This window comes from Epinephelus fuscoguttatus, linkage group LG3, assembly GCF_011397635.1.
Source record: "Epinephelus fuscoguttatus linkage group LG3, E.fuscoguttatus.final_Chr_v1".
Classification (NCBI taxonomy): Eukaryota; Metazoa; Chordata; class Actinopteri; order Perciformes; family Serranidae; genus Epinephelus; species Epinephelus fuscoguttatus.
The window spans coordinates 29,052,704-29,076,959 of record NC_064754.1 but is presented as its reverse complement, the minus strand read 5'-3'; the positions used below and the strand labels follow the sequence as shown (position 1 = coordinate 29,076,959).

At 38.4% G+C, this 24,256-nt stretch overlaps 1 protein-coding gene across 4 annotated transcripts; it reads right to left on the bottom strand.

The window, feature by feature from the left end:
• Positions 1-1,613: 1,613 nt before the first annotated feature.
• LOC125885611 (caspase b-like) lies at positions 1,614-20,335 on the bottom strand. Of its 4 annotated transcripts, none has more exons than XM_049571277.1 (3): positions 5,457-5,545; positions 2,003-2,276; positions 1,614-1,870 (listed from the first exon to the last, which is right to left on the bottom strand). In XM_049571277.1, the coding sequence occupies exons 2-3, from the start codon at positions 2,265-2,267 to the stop codon at positions 1,674-1,676; spliced, it is 462 nt and encodes a 153-aa protein (XP_049427234.1). In that variant the 5' UTR covers positions 2,268-2,276; positions 5,457-5,545; the 3' UTR covers positions 1,614-1,673. The 4 variants fall into 4 exon arrangements, with proteins under 4 accessions (XP_049427234.1, XP_049427233.1, XP_049427235.1 ...); XM_049571276.1 differs by lacking the exon at positions 5,457-5,545 and adding an exon at positions 3,064-3,270; XM_049571278.1 differs by lacking the exons at positions 1,614-1,870; positions 2,003-2,276 and adding exons at positions 3,860-4,460; positions 4,569-4,842 and having other exon boundaries at positions 5,457-6,460.
• Positions 20,336-24,256: the final 3,921 nt, after the last annotated feature.

Sequence of the window (24,256 nt, the reverse complement as noted above, 5' to 3'; positions counted from 1 at the left end):
TATAAGGAGAAATAAATAAAACAAAAAATATATAAAAATATATAATATATAAAATGTGTGTGTGTGTATATATATATCTATATATCTATATATATATATATATATATATATATATATATATATATATATATATATATATATATATATATGAAGAAAAATAAATAAAAGAATAAATAAAATAAAAATTATATAATGACAAATAATGGAATAATTATTAAGTAAATACAAATGTATATATATATATATATATATATATATATATATATGTACATATGAAGAAAAATAAATAAAAGAATAAATAAAATAAAAATGTGGATATCTAAAGAGAAATAAATAAAAGAATAAATAACAAAATGAAAATGTGGATATATATAAAGTGTTTATAAAGTAAATATGAAAAAGCAATAGTGTTAAATATAACATATGGGTTTTATTTATTCATTTATTTATTTTTCAGAAATTTTGGTTTTGAGTATTATTTGAATTATAGAGTAGCTAAATTGAGTAGCAGTTTTATTGTAATATTCTTCTTCTTTCTTTTTTCTTTTTATTTTTTAATAAATCAATTGTAGTTTGCATTAAGAAAAAAAAAATTCTGTGATCTCCAGAGGAAAAATTATAGCTCAGCCCAATGCTCTGTGAAATCATGCAATATACTTGAGCACTTGAGCAATTATTTCTATTTGGAGCCAGTCTCCAATTGAAACACTAGATGGTGCCAAATATTTGAGCTACGATGTGGGAGAGGGTTGTTGAGTGTGATCAATTTTTAAGTTTTAATGGCACCAATAGAATTACTAAAAGGCACACTTAATAAAATCAGACCAAACCACTAGACCATGGAATCATAGCAGTGCCACAAAAAGATCATATCTGTAACAGAATAGGAAAATAGATGTGAAAATATAAAGAGGAATAAATGAAAGAAAAAAACAGTAAATTAAAAAATAGGGATATGTCATGATAAATAAATAAAATAATAAATAACAAAATAAGAATGTATGTATATATATATATATATAAGAGAAATGAATTAAAGAATAAATAAGAAAAAATGTGGATATATAAAAAGAAATTAATAAAGAATAAATATCAAAATAAAAATGTGTATTTCTAAAGAGAAATAAATAAAAGAATAAATAACAAAATAAAAATGTATATTCTAAAGAGAAATATGAAATAAATAAATAAACAAAAATGTGTATATATAAAGAGAAATAAATAAAAGAATAAAAAAACAAAATAAGTATATGTAAAGTTAAATAAATAAAAGAATAAATAACAAAAATAAAAATATGTGTATATATATATATAAAGAGAAATAAATAAAGAATAGATAAGTAAATAAAAATGTTAAAATAACAAAAAGTGCTGCTGCTGCTGTAGTAAAAAATCTTTTAATGATTTATTTGGGAACGATAGAGAAAGTGCTCTGATGCTAACAGTGCTATCAAGATTCAAATAAACATAACAGCATGTGTCGTTTTGTCTATAAATGGAGTAAGAGAAAGATTATGTTATGTCTTTTTTCAAATGTGACATAGTCTCACTTAAAAAAGAAACCCCTCTAATAAGGGCTATTCAGCATAACAGAGACACTTTCAAGTAACATGAACAATTTGTTTAAAACTTTATTGAGATGTAAAACCATTCAACATCAGCGACATAATCCGTTACTTTGTGTTTATATTCATGTTAAATGATACGCCAGAGCTGGTGCCTGAGATACTGGGTGCCACAATAACACTTTTACCCTGGGCACAAACTGAAGCACCAGCTGCAGGAGTCAAACCCAAGGAGGAGGAGGAGGAGGAGGAGGGAGGTGTAGCATGGGTATTCTGTGCAGCTGTTGATCCACCTGTTGATCCACCTGGTAATAAAAAACAGAAAAAAAAGAGTCATTTCCAACTGAAACAAGGCTTTAGCTGAATAAACCTGTAGATGGAAGCTGTGACTGACAGATCAGCCTGAGAGAAACTGCAAAAATAAAGTTCTACTCCACCTGCATATGCTTGCTTCAACTTCTGTGCAGCGTTGTTGTGGTTCATCCTCCTCAGGATTTCAACAGTTATGTTCACAGCTGTTTCTTCACCATAGCTGTCTATCATCCTACTGACGGTGTCCTGCTTGTCTGCATTCTCTAGATGGCCCTTACGAATGGGCTGACAGCCGTCCAGCACTGGCTGAGTGAGGTTCCACCGAAACCTCTTGAAGTCATCAGTGCCCAGCTCATCCAGAGTGTCTAAGATCAGAAGAGGAACCTGCATTTCTGATCACTGAAAAGAGGAATAAGAAGCTTTCAGTTTGCAGATTAGCCTGCAGTTTGTTAAGCAAGTGTAGCTTGGTGGAAAGTACTAGTTCCTATATGAAACTGATCACTGCACTGTGGATCTGTGGATTATTTTGACTTGACTATCAAGATTTTTGGGAAGACACATTGCTGTGTCATCTAATCCCATTATATTGGAGAGAAGGCAGACATCTCTACAGCCGATATCTCCAACACTCAGCCACTCACACCAAAACAATTTAGACTGATAAATAGCGATACAAGTAAGAGGAAAATATGTATTTTTCATTTTGGGGTGAACTGTCCCTTTAATATAACTTTTCCTAGTGCAAACAGTCTGTAAAATGACTACAAGAGGTTGTTGTTGCATGTTACACTGCTTCCCCTTCTCCTGTGTTTAATGTCAAATGGCAAAAATCCCTAAAACAACCAAAAAATGCCTGTAAACAAGTACCTTTTCAGCTTGGTATGTTACATGTTCAGTATTTAAGATCTGACACACCAGGGTCTTATTAAAATAGCTCTTCAATTATAAAAATACACAGAAGAAAACTAATTGATCATTAGCTACAGGATCAAAGGAATCATACACAAAACACAAGAAGCTACGCTGATGATAAATATTGGAAAACAATCATGAAAATCACCCCAGGACAAACATAAATAATAAAATGATGATAAAGTCATGTTTTATGATGTTTAAGCATCCTTTTGATAGCTCAAGTGAGACCGCAGTTAATGAGTTTTCTTAAATGTCTGAGTGAATGTCTTACCGTGGCTCCAGTAATTAGACAGTTGTCCTGACAGAAGTGAATCTACTGAAGATGCAGCAGCATTGTGTGGTGATAAAAGACGACTTTTAGTTTCTGTCTTACACTGTGAACAGAGATTTTCACAACCGCAAACCACAAGAACACAAGTTCAAGTTCATGTTACAGAAAACAAAACTGACTGACATACAGAGTTTAAGTTCCTCCATTAAAACTCACATGTAAGCATGAGACAAACCATGTTTAAAAACCACAAGGACATATACATTTTCATCTGACTGTGTCTCTCTTTGTGAGCTTTAAAGACTAAGAGTCCTGTAGTATGCAGTTATCAGATAATCAGTTTTAAAACTTTGACATATTCACAGGTAAACTTAATACAAAGACTGCTAAACACTAATTTCTACAAAATTCTATCAGAAACACACAAGATAAAAAAGAATTCAAAGACAGAAAGTATGCACATCACTCTATTTTGTCAAAGAAATTTCAAGAAGTTAGAAACTAATAACATAAAGCCAACAAGAGTCCTTGTCCCTCTATCAGGCATGATAACTGCAATATGTGATGAGGCAACAATGGCTGCGCTAAAGCTGAGAGCAGACAGCCATCAGAAGTTCATTCAGCCATCCACAATGTGACATGTAGGAGATCGCAATAATTGAAGTGATAAAATATCTGATGAACATCTGGAACTGTTATTAAACAATGCTATTGTTTCAGCAAAAAAAAAATCCAGCAAAAGTAACACAGTCATGCTGTACCTGCATCATTAAATGTAATAAAAAAGGAAACAGCAGCTTCTTGTTCACTCATTTATTGATATTAAACTGTATTGATTTGATATCAACAGTTTTTATCTCACATAAGTTCCACAAGTTGGTCTGTTTTTCTCTGTGAAATGAGAACTGGAGGTTTCAGCATCATGAATAGGCCAGAAAAAAAGGTAAATAAACTGCAGAAAGCAGACTGGAAGCTGCTGAAAATGTTATTTCTTTGTGTATATATTTCTGACTTATTCAGTCTCTCTTTCAAACTCAGTGCAGAGTGCAGACTGATTTAGATCAAGGGTTGCGAGCTGTTTGGGTGGAGACCAGTAGTGTTTTGTGGTGGTGCGTCATTGTATCTTGCTGGTTAAGGGGCTATAAATACCCATGATTACAGCAGGGTCATTTGATCCGGGTGTGAATGCTGATTATAACCTTCTTATTACATTAAAAACCAGATTATAGTCAGCATCAGCAGGTTTTTTGTGCAGTGGAAAAGGGGCTATACAATGCGTACTCCCCCCTCCCAGGGTGGTTGTGCCAGTAGCTGATCCAACAGTGTGGCCGGAGCAGCAGGAGGAGCAGCAGGAGGTGCTACAGGAGCAGCAGTAGGTGGTTTTGTTGTTTTCCCCCCTGCAGATAAAAAGATAGAGATGCAGAGAATCAGTACATACATGTGTAACAACGAAAAGCAAAAAAAAAAGGGTTAAGTGTGTTCATGAAGCTTATCATCCACTGCACCTGCATATCTGTTCTTTAATTTCTCTGCAGCGTTGTTGTTTCTCATCTTCCTCAGGATCTCAACAGTGACGCTCACAGCCGACTCTTCACCGTAGCTCTCTATCATCCTGCTCACAGTGTCTGTCCGGGGTGCCTTACCCAGACGGGACTTAGGAATTGGTTTGCAGCCCTCCAAGATGTCCATGGAGAGGTACCACTTGAGTGTTTCGAAGTCATTGTCTCGCAGCTCTTCCAGAGTCTCAAGGAGCAGCTGTGGAACCAGCATGTCTGCTCACTGGTGGAAGAGGAAACATTTGTTTCCAGATTAACCCCCCAATGTTAAAGGAGCAATGAAGGACTTTTTTGGCACTTTGAGACAGACATCTCCACAGCTGATATCTCCTCACACCAAAACAATCTACAGTAGACTGTTAATAGCACCATAGGTAGGAGGGGAAATATGGATATGTTTTTATTTTTGGGGAGAACTGTCCCTTTAATATAACTTCCCATAGTACCAAATGTCTGTAAAATGACTGCAAGGGGTCATTGTTGCATGTTGTCCTGCTTTCTGTTCTCCTGTTTGCTGTTTATATCTCATATCAAATGGCAAAAATGCCTAAACAAATCACGTATGTAACATCTGCATATCACTGTAGAGCAAGTACCTTTTCTGCTTGTTAAATGCTCAGTATTAAAGATCTGACAGACCAGGGTCTTATTAAAATGGCTCTCCAATTATAAAAATCCTGTGTTCAGGATCGTGAAAATCACCCCAGGACAAAAAGGTAAATAACATAATGGTGATGAAGTCATTTTTTATGATGTTTAAGCATCCTTTTCATAGCTCAAGTAAGACCAGACAGTTAGTAAGGGCTGTTTTCTTAAATGTCTGAGTGAATGTCTTACCGTGGCTCCAGTAATTAGACAGTTGTCCTGACAGAAGTGAATCTACTGAAGATGCAGCAGCATTGTGTGGTGATTAAAGACGACTTTTAGTTTCTGTCTTACGCTGTGAGCAGGAATTTTCACAACTGCAAATCACAAGAACACATGAGTTCAAGTTCATGTTACAGAAAACAAAACTGACTGAGAGTTTAAGTTCCTCCATTAAAACTCACATGTAAGCATGAGACAAAGCACATCTGATAACCACAAGGAGATGTTCCCACAAGAAAAATTACATTTTCATCTGACTGTGTCTCTCTTTGTGAGCTCTAAAGACTAAGTGTCCTGTAGTTAAAGTTATCAGATATTTAGTATTGACATTTTGACATATTCACAGGTAAACTTGATACAAAGACTGCTAAACACTAATTTCTACAAAGTTCTATCAGAAACACACAAGATAAAAAAAGAATTCAAAGACAGTAAGAATGCACATCACTCCATTTTGTTAAAGAAATTTCTAAGAAGTTAGAAACTGAAAGCCAACAAGAGTCCTTGTCCCTCTATCAGGCATGATAACTGCAATATGTGATGAGACGACACTGGCTGCGCTAAAGCTGAGAGCAGACAGCCATCAGAAGTTCATTCAGCCATCCACAATGTGACATGTAGGAGGTCGCAATAACTGAACTGATAAAATAATTGATGAGCTCATTCCCAACAGTATCGACAGTTATCGACAGTTTTTAAAGATATCTCTCATATGTTCCACTAAAAATTTAAAAGGAAACAAACACCAAACACATCAAATGAGAATAAATAAAATGAACCTAAACTTCAGATTGTGTTTTGCATGTGTCCAGTTGTTTCACACAGGCTCAATTCTGTCTATTTAACTCTGTGAAAAGAGTACTCTGACGTCACATCAGTGTGGCTCCACCTGCTGACAACAGGTGGAGATGACAAGGACCTGCAGAGGTGACGCCACAGCTTAAATGTCAGGACCAACACCTTTAAATGTGCTGGAACATGTAGAATACTACTACCACTTTAACTTTATACTGCTTGAGATATTTATAATATTAACACATTAATGTTTTTTAAAGCAATAAAAAAAACTGTATTTACTCTGTAATAGTCTCATTGTTACTGGCAGAGACAGCATTTCCTGCACAGGACTGAACGCTTATGGATTGTAAATATGAAAAAAGTATTTTCATGTCGAGCCCTCCTGATACATTCTGTGAGAGAGCAAAGGGTGCGATGAGAACACAAATATTCATCAGCTGGCGTGTAGAAAATAAAAGGCAACACTGCTCGTTTTGTTGTTTATTTATTTTTTTAAAAACCATTTTGTAGTTAAGTTTAAATACAAATTCCGTTAAAATGTACTGAGAGTACTTGGTTTAAAAACAGCACCAAAAAGGGGAATGTCTACTCTGCCAGACCTGGTGTCACATCATTGTAATAGATATGGTCATCATTACACCACCCATAGGTGGAGGCTGGTGTACGATCACACAGTTGTAATTAAATAAACTTCACAGGAGAAGTTACGACAAACACATGATCATGTTTTAACAAGCATGTATCAAATGTGTGTGTGCTGCTTTGAAGTGCTACATACAGAGACTAAGGGCCCCGACACACGAAACCGAAGGTCAGCCATGGGTGAATGTAGGGCTGTCGGTGAGAATCTGTCGCTGTGGTTTCTGCAGTGTCCCGCACCTTTAGCACTAGTCGGCCATGTTGCAAGTTTTTCAGCTGATTCAGCATGTTGAATTGGTGGCAGAGCCCGTCAGTAAATGAAACCTGTGTGACTGGTAGTTCAGCTCAGTGCACGAGAAGACAAACTTGAAACAAACTTGTTATATAAAATGAGATTATTTCTAGCCTTTGAGCTCTGTGGGAGAAACAGCTGGTAATCATTGAACTAAATATAATTTGTTCTTTCATCACAGGGTTGTTGTTAATATGGTAACTGGCTTGTCTTGAATCCGTCATGTCTGTTTTTCAGATTTTCCATTTTCAGTGATGATTACTGACTTCTGCCGCCCGCTGTTGTGGAGTTATTTCCTCTCACGCAGGCGCAGAATGTACATGCTAGTTGGCTGTTGGCTGTAGTCTTTGCAGTGTGTTCAGGTGCAAGACACAGGCGACATGAAGTGGCGCAGCACTCGGTCCTCATCGCCACTGGTTCTTTGATGTTGGTTTGGTGTGTCTGGGCCCTCTAACTGTACTGGCTGGCAAATATTCTTTGAAATGGCACATGAGAGCTGGAAGACTTCCGCAGGTTGTATAACGTGTAAATGTTTCCTTTTTACTGGGAGCGTGTAATTGTACATAGGTAAATGTCAATCACACCAGTAATTTAAAATCTAGTGTGTGTTCCCTGATTCCAGTCTGGTTGTTTTTCATTAGTTTATTATTTATATGTTATATTCAGTGTCCCAATGGTGCTACCAGTGATTGTCGGAGCGATTATCCCACTTCCATGCTGAGCTGTCATTGTGGCAGGAGCAGCAAGAGGTGCCACCGGAGCTGCAGGAGGTGCCACAGGAGCAGCAGGAGGTGCTACAGCAGAGGAGGAGGTAGAAGGTTTAGCTGTTTTTCCCTTTTGCAGATAAAAAGATACAGATGCAGAGAATCAGTATATACATGTGTAAAAAAAAAAAAAAAAGAAAAGAAAAAGAAAAAAGAAAAAAAAAGGGTTAAGTATGTTTGAGAAGCTTATCATCCACTGCACCTGCATATCTTTTCTCTAACTCATCTGCAGCGTTGTTGTTTCCCATCTTCCTCAGGATCGCAGCAGTGACCTTCACAGCCGACTCTTCGCCGTAGCTCTCTATCATCTTGCTCACAGTGTTTGTCCGGGGTGCGTTCTCCAGAGATGCCACAGGAATTGGTTTGCAGCCCTCCAAGATGTCCATGGAGAGGTACCACTTGAGTGTTTCGAAGTCATCTTTGCGCAGGTTTTGCAGAGTCTCGAGGAGCAGCTGTGGAACAGACATGTCTGCTCACTGGTGGAAGAGAAGGAATTAGTGTCCTGATTAGTCTTCAGTTTAAAGGTGAGAGATATAGGATTCATACTTCCTGGTCAGTAGGTGTCGCACTCACACTCGCCCGCTCTCGCTCCACTCTTCAATTCTACAGGTTGCCAGGTTCGTAAACGACAGACACCGGAGACAGCGATGTCAAGTGAAGAGTCTTTTGTGGTATAGTTATTAAAAATAATAATAATCATGAATCCTCTATTGTGCGCCCCGAAACACACTAACAATCTCCGTAAAGCATTTTTAGCTCTACTCGTCACTAATGCTAACATAATTAGTCAATTAGGATCCTTTGCCGTGGTGGACACACGGATTCCCTGATTTAACAACATCCTGTATACACACAAAAACATGACATGATATTTGTTTTTGATATTAAAACAGCAAATACATTCCTCTGTTATAATTCATTCATTCATTCATCTTCTAACCGCTTCATCCTCTAGAGGGTCGCGGGGGGGCTGGAGCCTATCCCAGCTGACAACGGGCGAGAGGCAGGGTACACCCTGGACAGGTCGCCAGACTATCGCAGGGCTGACACATAGAGACAAACAACCATTCACGCTCACATTCGCACCTACGGACAATTTAGAGTTACCAATTAACCTAGTCCCCAATCGGCATGTCTTTGGATTGTGGGAGGAAGCCGGAGTGCCCGGAGAGAACCCACGCTGACACGGGGAGAACATGCAAACTCCGCACAGAAGGGCTCCCACGCCCAGGATCGAACCGGCAACCCTCTTGCTGTGAGGTGAGAGTGCTAACCACCACACCACCTTGCCGCCCTCTGTTATAATTTCCCACCAATAATAAAAATAATAATAACACGATAGTTCAGCTGTACTAGATATTTGGTATATTCAGTAGATGTACTTTTTTACGACACAATTTGACAACTCTACAACCGGAGTCCCAAAAACGCTGTTTCTAGAGAGCTTGCTAAAATGTCTGAAATTAACCATCATCCTCACTTTTTCTTAACATATTTCATCTAGGTGCAGTGTCATTACTAGTTCGTCTTTACTAGATATTAGATATATTCAGCAGATATATCTTTTTACAACCCTGCTGCGTTAGTTAGCAAACATTAGAAGGAAAGTGGCAACCTCTGAGTGGCTTTTTAGCCCTTTTTCTGCCTTCAGCTGACACCAACAATCAAAAGCTGAACCAAAGTTGATTCTGGTTTTGCTTCTCCGTTGGTCGGCTAGAATTTGCGACAGATAGGGCTGGGACAACGCCATACTTCGGCAGCTAGACTTTAATTCTACACCTTTGAAGACGTTCTATGGATGTTTTGTTTTTTTGTTTTTTTTTAATTTGTTTTGATGAAACAGCTACATATGACCTTTAAAGGAAGCATTTGACAATACTTGTGGGCTATATGCTTTGTTGCCAAAAGTTAGAGGAAGAATTAATGCTCCTATATCTGCCCTAGTTTTACAGGGGTTATGTGCTGGATCTTACCCTATGACGCTAATACAGATCAGGTAAAAGCATTGATTAGAACAACTTTTGGGTTTCATCTTTCATCTTAGATTTTTAGATAATATCATATATGTTGTCTCTTCCTGGTTTTAAAAGGTGCATTACAGTAAAGTGGTGTAATTTTCTGAACATACCAGACTGTTCTGTAATTTGCCTTTACACACTCAGTCATTTAACACACACCTGATGATTATTTATCAAATTCTCACTGTAAAAATATTTTTGTAAAAGCACTAATAATCTATTCTGTAATATTGTCACAATACTGATATTGAGGTAGGAAATCTTGACATTTGAATTTCTCCATGTCACCCAGCTCTACTTTCTAATATCATACACAGCAGCAAATGTTGGTATAAATCATTCATGAGTTCATCTCTTTCAAATAAACCATCTGCAATTATAATACCCAACCAGCAAATACTATGGACATCCACATTTATAATGAGACATGAACAAATGGTTGCCATTCAACAGTAAACATTAACAAGTCATGTATAAATGGACTTTGGTCCAGGTGCTCTGCAGTCAGCGGGCCTTTTCCATAGGGAAAACAGTCTGAGTATGGAACTAGAACAGTGACAGTGCATCTGAAATAATATTTGGCATTGGAAAAAGGAAACAAAAAATTCCACTGATAAAATAAAATACAGGCATTAAAAATGATCCTACTTTATTTTGTTTTGTTTGTTCATTCTGATGTGTTTTTCCACTGAGAGTCTTCTGACATTTTTCTTTGTGTCACTCTTTATGAGTGCCATTTCTTTTCAGTTTCAACTTCCTGTCCTTCAAGAGTGACATGAGGAAAACACCAGAATGTTGTCACTGAAAGACACACCAGAGAGCAAAATAAATAAATAAATGCCTGTATTTTATTTTTAGGTGATTTTTTGTGCCATTATTTCCTATATTTTATTTTATTTTGATGCAAAAACTTAAGTACACTTGACAGATTTCCTGATAAAATAAATGGGCACTCCAGCTATTAAATATAGCTCTTTAATAAAGTTGAGAAACATAAAAAACAGGGTTGGGAATTAAAGTTTTGTGCCCCTAACACTATGGCTGATGGATTCCAAAATGAATCAGCCACTCCATAGATATCTATTTTTGTTTTGTTTTGTTTTGTTTTGTTTTTTTAATTATTTTGTTTTTTGTTTTTATGGCAGGTGTGTGAAGCAAATCTAGCAGCCACCTGCACATTTTACTGGCTGGGCTGGGGCCAATTTCAAACCCTGCGTACAAAGTTAATAAGAAAGAAGATTAAAACTGAAGCAGATAGAACTGAATGATATCCTGACTTTTAGTCCAAAGTATGACTACAGCCCCACAACCTGTGGATCCTACATTTCCCATAATGCAAATTCAAGTGATTGCATCATCCAGGTTATTATTTTTTTCAAGTTTCATTTTGAGTATTAAAATCTCAATGATAATGACTACACTGCACTTCGTGTATAAAAATCAGTGGAATCCCCCCATAAAGACCTATTTCTAGTTTGTTTGTTTTTTTAAAAAAATAAAAAATAAAAAAAAATAAGCAGGCCTAAAAGGGGGATTTTCTGCAACCTGGCAACCCACAACTTACTCTAAGTAAAGCAAACAGTGACTAATCTATAGCCTAAAGAATTAGTCAACACAAGTCATAAACGTTAACGGAGCCATTAATTACAGTTAACTAACCCTTTATAACGCGTTCCTAAAGAGAAAGTGCTGAAGCGGAAATACTTTAAAAACAGTAATGGAGCCACATCTGGATCTGAGTGACTGGTGATGACTTTAACCTCGGCTTGTTCTCTAAACATCTACAGCGTCATTAACATCTGTGGACAAACGGATGACAACTAATTCGGCGGTGCAATAATGAGCAACAACCATTAACTTCACTGCTGAAAGGACAAACCTGCAGGTAACGACACAGTCAACATGGTTACAACAAGAGGAAACAGGCGCCGTCAGGTTTCACAAACTTCTGCTGTAACTTCATTTGAGTGTGTGTAACCAGCTCAGCAGCTGGCTGCCGCACAGCGGAACCAGAGAGCCAAAAGTAACTTTAAATGAGCACTTTAACCCAACTTACCGTGTCACCGACAGCCTACAGATGTACACCCGAGAAACAATGTAAAGAAAATGGCGCTAACATTCTAGTTTCGGTTTCAGGGTTGCGCAAGAAGATGCCAGCGCAGCAGGAACGATGACTGAGGATGTGGTGGAAGAGTGTGACCGCAACATCAGTTTGATTCTCTGGAAAGTCACCTAGAAATAGCCACAAAGTATTTCTCACTAGATTAATAAATAGACAAACATTTACAGCGTCCTCTCTAAAGTGTAGATTTTTGTGCATGGTCATCAAACCCACAACACATATTGACTGGAGGCATTTATTATTGCTCATTTCACTGGAAAAGTCAAATGATATCAGAAATAAATGTGTAACAGTAATGCCAGAAAAAGTCACCATTAGAGCACTATTTTGATTTTTGGATGAAGAAAAGACAACAATACTCATATCTCACAGTTTCATCAACGTTAATGTCCAAACAAATAATTCATAACAAATGTCATGATCTAGCTATGAAGAAAACAAAGAAAATTGTGTGTGAGAGTCTATCCACATTTCCGAACAAATAGGGGCCCAGCAAAAAGTTAGTGAGAGACTTGGTGCTCCCTCACTTATTTCAAGATAGTGTGTGTTCTCTGATCCCAGTCTGGTTGTTTTTCATTGGTTTATTTATTGACGGTTATATGCCATGTCCCAGCGGTGCTACCGGAGACTGTCGGAGCGATTATCACACTTCCATGCTGAGCTGACATTGTGGTAGGAGCTGCAGGAGATGCCACAGGAGCAGCAGGAGGCAATACCCGAGCTGCAGGAGGTGCCGCAGGAGCTGCAAGAGGTGCTAGAGCAGAGGAGGAGGTAGAGGGTTTAGCTATTTTTCCCTTCAAATAAAAAGATACAGATGCAGAGAATCATACACATGTAAAAAAAAAAAAAAAAGGGTTAAGTAGTATGTTTATGAAGCTTATCATCCACTGTACCTGCATATCTGTTCTCTAACTCATTTGCCGCGTTGTTGTTTCCCATGTTCCTCAGGATCTCAACAGTGACCTTCACAGCCAACTCTTTGTTGTAGCTCTCAATCATCCTGCTCACAGTGTCTGTCCGGGGTGCCTTACCCAGACGGGACTTAGGAATTGGTTTGCAGCCCTCCAAGATGTCCATGGAGAGGTACCACTTAAATTTTTCGAAGTCATCGTCGCCCAGCTCTTCCAGAGTCTCAAGGAGCAGCTGTGGAACAGACATGTCTGCTCACTGGTGGAAGAGGAGGAATTAGTTTCCTAATTAGTCTTCAATTTAAAAGAAGCATTCAACAATACTTATAGGCCATATGCTTTGCGCCAAAAGTTAGATGACAGAATGAATCGGCTACTCTTTTATCTGCCCTAGTTTTACAGGGGTTATGTGCTGACTCTGGTCCTGGTGCTCTGCAGTCAGCTGGCTTTTTCCAGAGGGAAAACAGTATAAGAGTATGGAGCTAGAACAGTGACAGTAAAAGGGGATTTATGGTTGTGCGTAGAGCCTACACACGTAGCTAGGGATGTCCCGGCCGCCGATACTAGCAAAAAACGGGCATCGGCATCGGATCGGACTGCATGGAAAAATGTCGATCCAAGAACTCCGATCCAGTTTTTCACGGATGCGCTCCCAGTTTTCCGGCCAGCCCAGCGCTCTGCGAGTCAAGCAGTCCATTCCAGTGATCTGCTCCAGTTCTTACTATCAATCCACCAGGCCAGCATGCAGATGGCAGACACACAGAGGGTAGGAAGAGTAGCGGTCAACTTAGTTAACTAACTATTTGTTTTCTGCTCTGGTTTTTTGAGAGTGATATTTTTATTTGGTTTACACTCTTACTGTTTAAGTAAAGAGCACTGATGGCATTGTTTTAGGCACAATTAGTGAAATTGGAGCCATGGATGGACTACAAAAACTCTACTAAAATAACTGAAAAGGAAAGGCTGCATTGTTTGTTAAATGCCAACAATGTCTTGTGGTGTTAATCTTTTTTTTATTTATTAGGGGAGCAAAGCACAAGTGTGTGGAGTCTTGCTGCTATTTTAATTTCAATATTAGACATTTTAAAGATTTCTTGTGTTGATCTATTTTCTATTTATTAAGGGGCCAAAGCAGCCAAAGCAAACCAGCTATATTTTTTATTTAATGTTAATGTTCAAATTTAAAGTTTGTTTATTTAACCCTGTTAACAATAAACAGGTCAGTTTCTCATACCAACTGTTGTGAATCATTCTAACTAACCCGATTAAGTAGTTGTTCTTGTTAGCGTAATATTGCTTGATCAAACCTTTTCTAACATGAGTGACAACAAAATAAGTGAATATGTATAATATGCACTTGGATCGGATTGGTATCGGTATCGGCCAAAACTCAAGGCTGTAATATCGGTATCGGATCGGAAGTGAAAAAGCTGGATTGGGACATCCCTACACGTAGCCTACGCATGTCGCATATGCCGTTGTGAGCATTTTTACTTCTGCAGTGAGTCTGTGTCACTCTGCAGTTACACCTCCAAAACACTAATCGGCAGCAGATGTTTATGTGAAGTGTTGTAAAGTTTATTTGATTCAAAACACACATTAAACACACATTAAACATGGCTTAATAGAGACAATTTGAAAAAAAAGTACACAAATCAGCTTCACTATAACTCACAGCATTCACAGACAAACACTTGTGTTTATCCCGACACATTTGCCCCACAAATTTGCACGTTATTAGCACAAGCCTTTGGCATTTTACATTGTATAAATTAGTCTAGCTACTAGCGATCTTTCCCTCTTCTCATATAAAACCTGGATAAATCCCTGAGTATAAAACATAAAAAATGAAAAGTGCTTTATAAATTAAATTTATTATTATTATTATTATTATTATTATTATTATTATTATTATCCCTGAAGGACAGATCACACACCAGACTTAAAATACTATTTTAGTAGAGGCTTATTGTCTTCACAATTTATTGTTTCGTATCTGTGAGCTAAAATACAAGCTCCATTGCCACTGAGGGAAATGGTGTCAGTATACAGCGACAGACAGGAGGTCTACGTCACCGCAACATGTAGTTACAGTTCTGGGGAGGTGCACGTCAGGTAGGGTTGTTTCACGATGTCTTTTTTATATGACGATGCAATCGCGAGGTGTGGGGGGGGAGACAGCACGTGTGTGGAGCATGCTGACGAGATCGAGGCTGAACGAGGCTGAGTGAGAGGAGACAGAGGGAGGCTGCTTAGCGACAGAGCGGAGGGTGGGGGATCAACGCCTCTGCCCGCTCGACACATACTCAGGCGTAGTATAAGCGGAGCGGACTCCGCCAGGAATGTCCGCAGTCATTCAGGCTTTCATAGTCGAGCGCACTTACGTGTTGTAGTTTCCTGTAAAAATGTCCGTGAAAAATCCCCGCGATGTGAAAAATACATGCCGAGCAGTCACTGGTGCGCGCGGTCGTAAAATCTGAGCTTTGCGCGCACAGGGCTTGCGGACGTCTGTTTTGAGTCCGCGCGGACCTCCGCGGAGTACGTTCCGCTTATGTTTCGCCCGAGTATGTTCGGGCCTTAACGCGCATGTCGTGGAGCGGTGAACAAACCAAACAACACAATGTCAGGAGAAACTGAAAAGATATGCCGTCTATGTAAAGTCAACTTGCTAATTAAGGAGCCATTACATGTTCAAGAGTTTTATAAAGCTGCTCAAACGCCAAAGAGTATGGGGTGCCGTTTGTAAAGTGTCTCACGCTGAAAATAACATCAACATTTTGCCACATTTAGCTTCAAACAATGTTTAAAAAAGTATTGTGATTTTTTTAACGTCACCTTTTACCACATTTACAGCAATATTTGTTAACTTAGAAATATATTAAATAGTTAAATCTAAATATTAAATGTGGCACCTAAATGTTAAATGTTAAATCTAAATATTAAATCTAAATCTAAATGCTAAATCTAAATCTAAATGTTAAATCTAAATCTAAATATTAAATCTAAATCTAAATCTAAATGTTAAATCTAAATGCTAAATATAAATATAAATATAAATATAAATGTTAAATCTAAATATTAAATCTAAATCTAAATGTTAAATCTAAATGTTCTGGGTGAAACTAAATATTTAGCTAATATGCAAATTCACACTGCCGGTCACCGGAAGTACCAAAATAAAAGCTCGAGATGGTCAGACTGTTTATAGAATCAAATAACGAATTAAAACCAACTTATCTGGGGAAATGGACACTTGAACATACATTAGCGTGATAATAACTACCTAAAATAACAAGAAACGTGTTTGGAGAAATTTTATTTGATGTGTACTTTGAGCTGTTAGTGTCCCTTCTGAGGGATTCACCTTGTTGTTTACAAATACTTCCGGGTAGAAAACCAGCGGAGTTTAGCAACATATATATATGCACATCTCACGTTTTTCACGTCACTGTATCACCGTTTAGACTAATCTGGTGTTTGTAAAGCCTATAAACACTATGACTGAACAAACATTACTATCACGGTCTGAAATTAATAACATGGTTATCGTAGATTAGCGAGGCTAACTGTTAGCTGTTTGCCCGTTAAGCGGTGTCTGTAATGACTCATTAACTCTAAGCGGTCCGTGAAGAAAATATTTTTCCAGCGGATGTCTTAGTTACAACATGATTGAGCTAACTGGAATTTAATGTCGTATCCGACAATGGGAGACATTTAACAGATGGCGTCCTGATTGCTGTGCTGCTGCGGCCACTGGTCCTTTCGAGACATCGTGATTTCCCAAAACTGACAAACTACCACACAGCGCACCACAAAACTGCTTTGCTAGCTCAATCATGTTGGAACTAAGACATCCGCTGGAAGAAAATATTTTTTTCACGGACCGTTTAAGAGTTAATGAGTCATTACAGACACTGCTAACGGGGCTAAGAACTGACGGTTGTTAGCTTATCTTAGGTTGTTAATCCCTCAGAAGGGACACTAACAACTCAAAGTACACGTCAAATAAAATTTCTCCAAACACGTTTCTTGTTATTTTAGGTAGTTATTATCACGCTAATGTATGTTCAAGTGCCCATTTCCCCCAATAAGTTGGTTTTAATTCGTTATTTGATTCTATAAACAGTCTGACCATCTCGAGCTTTTATTTTGGTACTTCCGGTGACTGGCAGTGTGAATTTGCATATTAGCTAAATATTTAGTTTCACCCAAAACATTTAGATTTAACATTTAGATTTAGATTTAGATTTAGATTTAATATTTAGATTTAACATTTATATTTAGATTTAGATTTAGCATTTAGATTTAATATTTAGATTTAACATTTAGATTTAGATTTAGATTTAGCATTTAGATTTAGATTTAATATTTAGATTTAACATTTAACATTTAGGTGCCACATTTAATATTTAGATTTAACTATTTAATATATTATTTAATATATTTCTAAGTTAACAAATATTGCTGTAAATGTGGTAAAAGGTGATGTTAAAAAAATCACAATACTTTTTTAAACATTGTTTGAAGCTAAATGTGACAAAATGTTGATGTTATTTTCAGCGTGAGACACTTTACAAACGGCACCCCATAAAAGAGAGGCTATAAGTGAATGTTTCAGTGGCAAAGCGTCTCAATTGCCTTGAGATAACTATGACCTGGATGAATGAGAATATCCACAGGCATAAGAACAGGGTTGGGAATTCAATTTTTGTGCACCTACCACTATGGCTGATGGATTCCAAAATGAATCAGCCACTCCATAGATATCTATTGTTTGGATTTTTTTTTTTAATTATTATTTTGTTGTTGTTTTTTTGGCAGGTGTGTGAAGCAAATCTAGCAGCCACTTGCACATTTTACCGGCATTTGGCTGGGCTGGTGCCAATTTCAAACCCTGCGTACAAAGTTAATTTAAAAAAAAAATAAAGAAGATTAAAACTGAAGCAGATAGAACTGAATGATATCCTGACTTTTAGTCCAAAGTATGACTACAACCCCACAACCTGTGGATCCTACATTTCCCATAGTGCAAGTTCAAGTGATTGCATCATCCAGGTTATTATTTTTTTCAAGTTTCATTTTGAATAATAAAATCCCAATGATAATGACTACACTGATCTTCATGTGTAAAATCAGTGGAGTTCCCCCATAAAGTACTCCTGCTTAAAAAAAAAATAAAAAAATGTATATATATATATATATATATATATATATATATATATATATATTCAGCAGGCATAAAAGGGGGATTTTCTGCAACCTGGCAACCCACAACTTACTCTAAGTAAAGCAAACAGTGACTAATCTATAGCCTAAAGAATTAGTCAACACAAGTCATAAACGTTAACGGAGCCATTAATTACAGTTAACTAACCCTTTATAACGCGTTCCTAAAGAGAAAGTGCTGAAGCGGAAATAATTTAAAAACAGTAATGGAGCCACATCTGGATCTGAGTGACTGGTGATGACTTTAACCTCGGCTTGTTCTCTAAACATCTACAGCGTCATTAACATCTGTGGACAAACGGACGACAACTAATTCGGCGGTGCAATAATGAGCAACAACCATTAACTTCACTGCTGAAAGGACAAACCTGCAGGTAACGACACAGTCAACATGGTTACAACAAGAGGAAACAGGCGCCGTCATGTTTCACAAACTTCTGCTGTAACTTCATTTGAGTGTGTGTAACCAGCTCAGCAGCTGGCTGCACAGCGGAACCAGAGAGCCAAAAGTAACTTTAAATGAGCACTTTAACCCAACTTACCGTGTCACCGACAGCCTACAGATGTACACCCGAGAAACAATGTAAAGAAAATGGCGCTAACATTCTAGTTTCGGTTTCAGGGTTGCGCAAGAAGATGCCAGCGCAGCAGGAACGATGACTGAGGATGTGGTGGAAGAGTGTGACCGCAACATCAGTTTGATTCTCTGGAAAGTCACCTAGAAATAGCCACAAAGTATTTCTCACTAGATTAATAAATAGACAAACATTTACAGCGTCCTCTCTAAAGTGTAGATTTTTGTGCATGGTCATCAAACCCACAACACATATTGACTGGAGGCATTTATTATTGCTCATTTCACTGGAAAAGTCAAATGATATCAGAAATAAATGTGTAACAGTAATGCCAGAAAAAGTCACCATTAGAGCACTATTTTGATTTTTGGATGAAGAAAAGACAACAATACTCATATCTCACAGTTTCATCAACGTTAATGTCCAAACAAATAATTCATAACAAATGTCATGATCTAGCTATGAAGAAAACAAAGAAAATTGTGTGTGAGAGTCTATCCACATTTCCGAACAAAAAGGGGCTCAGCAAAAAGTTAGTGAGAGACTTGGTGCTCCCTCACTTATTTCAAGATAGTGTGTGTTCCCTGATCCCAGTCTGGTTGTTTTTCATTGGTTTATTTATTGACGGTTATAATCCATGTCCCAGCGGTGCTACCGGAGACTGTCGGAGCGATTATCACACCTCCATGCTGAGCTGACATTGTGGTGGGAGCTGCAGGAGGTGCTAGAGCAGAGGAGGAGGTAGAGGGTTTAGCTATTTTCCCCTTCAGATAAAAAGATACAGATGCAGAGAATCATACACATGTAAAAAAAAAAAAAAAAAAAAAAAAAAGGTTAAGTTTGTTTAAGGGGCGGCACGGTGGTGTGGTGGTTAGCACTGTCGCCTCACAGCAAGAGGGTTGCCTGTTCGATCCCGGGCGTGGGAGCCCTTCTGTGCAGAGTTTGCATGTTCTCCCCATGTCAGCGTGGGTTCTCTCCGGGCACTCCGGCTTCCTCCCACAGTCCAAAGACATGCAGATTGGGGACTAGGTTAATTGGTAACTCTAAATTGTCCGTAGGTGTGAATGTGAGTGTGAATGGTTGTCTGTCTCTATGTGTCAGCCCTGCGATAGTCTGGCGACCTGTCCAGGGTGTACCCTGCCTCTCGCCTAATGTCAGCTGGGATAGACTCCAGCCCCCCCGCGACCCTCAAGAGGATGAGGAGGAAGTGTGTTCATGAAGCTTATCATCCACTGCACCTGCATATCTGTTCTTTAATTTCTCAGCAGCGTTGTTGTTTCTCATCTTCCTCAGGATCTCAACAGTGACCTTCACAGCCGACTCTTTGCTGTAGTTCTCTGTCATCCTGCTCACAGTGTCTGTTCGGGGTGCCTTACCCAGACGGGACTTAGGAATCGGTTTGCAGCCCTCCAAGATGTCCATGGAGAGGTACCACTTAAATTTTTCGAAGTCATCGTCGCCCAGCTCTTCCAGAGTCTCAAGGAGCAGCTGTGGAACAGACATGTCTGCTCACTGGTGGAAGAGGAGGAATAAGTTTCCTAATTAGACTTCAATTTAAAGGAAGCATTCAACAATACTTATAGGCCATATGCTTTGCGCCAAAAGTTAGATGACAGAATAAATCGGCTACTCTTTTATCTGCCCTAGTTTTACAGGGGTTATGTGCTGACTCTGGTCCTGGTGCTCTGCAGTCAGCTGGCTTTTTCCAGAGGGAAAACAGTATAAGAGTATGGAGCTAGAACAGTGACAGTAAAAGGGGATTTATGGTTGTGCATAGAGCCTACGCACGTAGCCTACGCACGTTGCATATGGTGTTGTGAGCATTTTTACTTATGCGATGTGTCTGTATCACTCTGCAGTTACACCTCCAAAACACTAGTCGGCAGCAGATGTTTATGTGAAGTGTTGTAAAGTTTATTTGATTCAAAACACACATTAAACACACATTAAACATGTCTTAATAGAGACAATTTGAAAAACAAGTACATAAATCAGCTTCACTATAACTCGCAGCATTCACAGACAAACACAGACACATTTTCCCCACAAATACAACATGCAAATGTTATTAGCGCAAGGCTTTGGCATTTTACATTGTATAAATTAGCCTAGCAACTAGCGATCTTTCCCTCTTCTCATATAAAACCAGGGACAACAGCAACATTTAACTTGACTGGTAGACTCACAAGTCAGTCTTTAGACGCTTTGCTTAACTAAAGACTGATGTCTTTCTCCCTGATTTTGTGTTTAGATGGGCGGATACAATTTCAGAGTTTAAAAAAACTCCCTACGTTGCAGAACCAATAGTTAATCCACAGGGCAGTCCTTCGGTGGCTCGCTGAACTCTTGTGCTCGTAAACATAGTCCGACTGTGTTAAAAGTTTTAAACAAAGTCGCTGTAAGTCCTTCATTTCCACAATCTTGTGGACTGAGCACACGTTTGATAAAACGGAGTTAAATCTCTCGGCATACATTTTCAATCTCTCTGTGTGTTTGTGTCCTTGTGGATGAGAGAAGGGGGAGCGCACATTTCCGGGAGGGCGTGTCCTTTAAAAAAATGCAAGAGGCGTTGCTTTGTTGCCGGTGTTCTGAAAGTTCGCGCTACCCGCTCAGGATGAGCTAGCTCATCCTGTCAGACTAGTCTGATGAAGCCTCTCACTCATAATACCCTAACCTGGCAAAAACATTGTTTAGTAGCTACTCAGGTCAGATATGTGTAAGAAGCAGACATGCAGCCTATATAAATGTAATTATAAGTAGAGTAGCTCATTCTGTCAGGTAGGAAATATCTATCAGAATGGACTACTGCCTCTATAAATGTGGTTATAAGTAGAGTAGCTCATTTTGTCAGAATGGACTATTACCTCAGAGGTAATAGTCCATTCTGACAGATATTTCCTACCTGACAGAATGAGCTGATTGTCTGGTAGCGAGACTAGATGACTGGAGGCATTTATTATTGGGAAAGTCAAATGATATCAGAAATAAATGTGTAACAGTAATGCCAGAAAAAGTCACCATTAGAGCATAATTTTGATTTTAGGATGAAGAAAAGACAACAATCCTCATATCTCACAGTTTCATCAACTTTATTTATTTAATTTCAAATAATTCTGTTAAATGCATATCAAACAGAAAATGAAAGGAAATCATAGAAATAAACAACAACAAAATACACAAGTAGGACGCAGAAGAATTTTTAAAAATAAGTTATTTAGTTTCCGGTGCTCCTTGTATTGAAGAATTAAATTTCAATAATTCAGATAACTCAAAATAAAAGCGGCAAATAATACAAAAAATATCTGTATGGCTAGAAAGAGAACCAACAAAACATTTTCTTGCCAAGAGCTTTCTCACTGTCATCCTCAGTGACTGAATTTTGCTCAGGTAACAGTTCACATGAACAAAAGTTATGCAGCTTTATTCTTGTCCTTGTTTCTGAGATCAAATGTTTGCAATATAGGTGAACAGGAGACAGTAGCCACTTTATGACAACAGTAATGACAATTAACTTTATTTACAGCTTTAAACACACGTCATGTGTCATCAGGCTGATAGATCAAAACATAAATGATCTTGCTCTATATGTGCAATCCACTGCTTATTAGTGTTATACTCTATTAAGTGCAATACACTATTTATTTTACACTTGCAACACTTTGATACAGCCTATTTTTACACAATTTATTTCTGATTTTATAAATAATAATGTTGTCTGCTTCTTTACTTGCGTGTTGTAATGACTAGTTGGCACCTGATCAGATGTAGCCCTCTTAATCTCCTTGTATACTATTTGTAAAATGACAATAAAGGCTTTCTATTCTATATCAAAAACAAATGTACAAAGTGCTTTACATTAAATAACAAAAAAAAATCACCGTAGATGTATTAACAGAACTGGATACAGTGTAAGAGGCTGGATCCTGTTCATTCCTATAAAAGTTGCTCAGTGGTGCTTGAAGCAGAAAATGCTCAACTGCTGTGGATAAAATGACCTGGATGCTGCTGCTTCCTCACTGTTGGGCCCAAGGTGAACAAGAGACTACTGCTACTTCCAGTTCGGTGCTCTGCTAACTTGAATAGGGATAAAATGATTTAATGATTTGGCTCTTCTAGACTTTCCAAATGTTATTGGGTTGAATGGATTAAATTCTGATGGGTACTCAGGCAGGGGCCATCTGGGACACAAATTCAGCCTGGGACATTCAGGTGCACCGGCCCACACATTGGCCCACACACACATTAATGCACCTGCTATGGCACTGTCGGCTCCGCAGCCAAACAGGTCAGTTATTTTGGAGCACTTTGCTGCCTCTTCTCGTAAAGATTGAAGTTTTTTTATTCGAGTTTTTTTCGTGCCACCCTTTTTTTTTTTTTTTTACCGGCTTTATGTTTTCTGTCTTTCTCCTTTCTCAGTAGCTAGCACTAATGGTCAAACTAGCCTGGTCTGTCATGAGTAATGACTGATGACTGCGGCTGAGCCAATCATGTTTCAAGAAAAACGAGGGCCTCTTTCGTATTGGAAGAGGCCGCTCTTATCTCCTCCTTCAAGCATCAAAAAATAAGATTGACACCCTCGTTCCCTCTGAACATCTCACAGCAAACAAACAACACGGGAGAGACGCACATTGCAGTACTGACATCTAGCAACTTGCTTGACATTCACTTTTTTCTTTCTTTCTTTCTTTCTTTGACCACCAGGCCGGCCCCACCGGCCCACAAGGGGCAACTTGTTGACCATCCCATCGGGATTCCCCCCGAACGTCCCGATGACCAATCTGCCATTGCACGCAGGCCCGCAGAAAGTGGGGAAAGGATAGCAAAGGCGTGACGCTGATGCACCAAACCGTCCCACTGATTACTACTGCTTGCTGCTATTGTTGGTTGGGTTGGTTAGGTTTAAGCAAGAGGAGTGGGATTGCTTCAGGTGAGGGTAAGAATTCACAGTAAGCCAATCAAAAGCAAAGTAAGGCAGAGTAAGGAGAGACATGCCCTTCTTGTCTTAGGAAATGGAAATTTGCCTCAGGAAATATGCTGAATTTTCAAGCCAATTTTCGTAGTGGCCAAACAGTTGAATTACAACTCCCGGGTCCATCAAATGATGCCACAGGCCACCCAAAAAGACTTTTTCCCCATTTTTTCCCCACATCGAAAGTCTAGAAGAGCCTCACAATTAAATCCCTCTAACCCCATTCAAGTTAGCAGTAGGCTAAACCAGAAACTAGCTGCTCCCTCGCTCAAACAATGCAGAAGATCCTGGTAATTGTAATCCCAGGAAGTCAAACTTTTTTGGCTTTATGTGCCACTGGGCAACTTTCAGAGAAATGAATGAAGGGCCGCCCCAAGATCTGTATCCAGTTCTCCTGATACAAGGGTTTGGTTTGCATGAGTTTATTGAAGTCAGCTATCCATAAGTAGTATTGGAAAA

What these genes read in the sequence shown, in the direction of transcription:
- LOC125885611 (XM_049571277.1), bottom strand. Translation starts at nt 2,267, where the DNA reads ATGCAGGTTCCTCTTCTGATCTTAGACACTCTGGATGAGCTGGGCACT. An exon ending in GTTGAAGCAAGCATATGCAG is followed by an intron (nt 1,871 to 2,002) that starts GTGGAGTAGAAC and finishes TTTTATTACCAG; the next exon opens with GTGGATCAACAGGTGGATCA.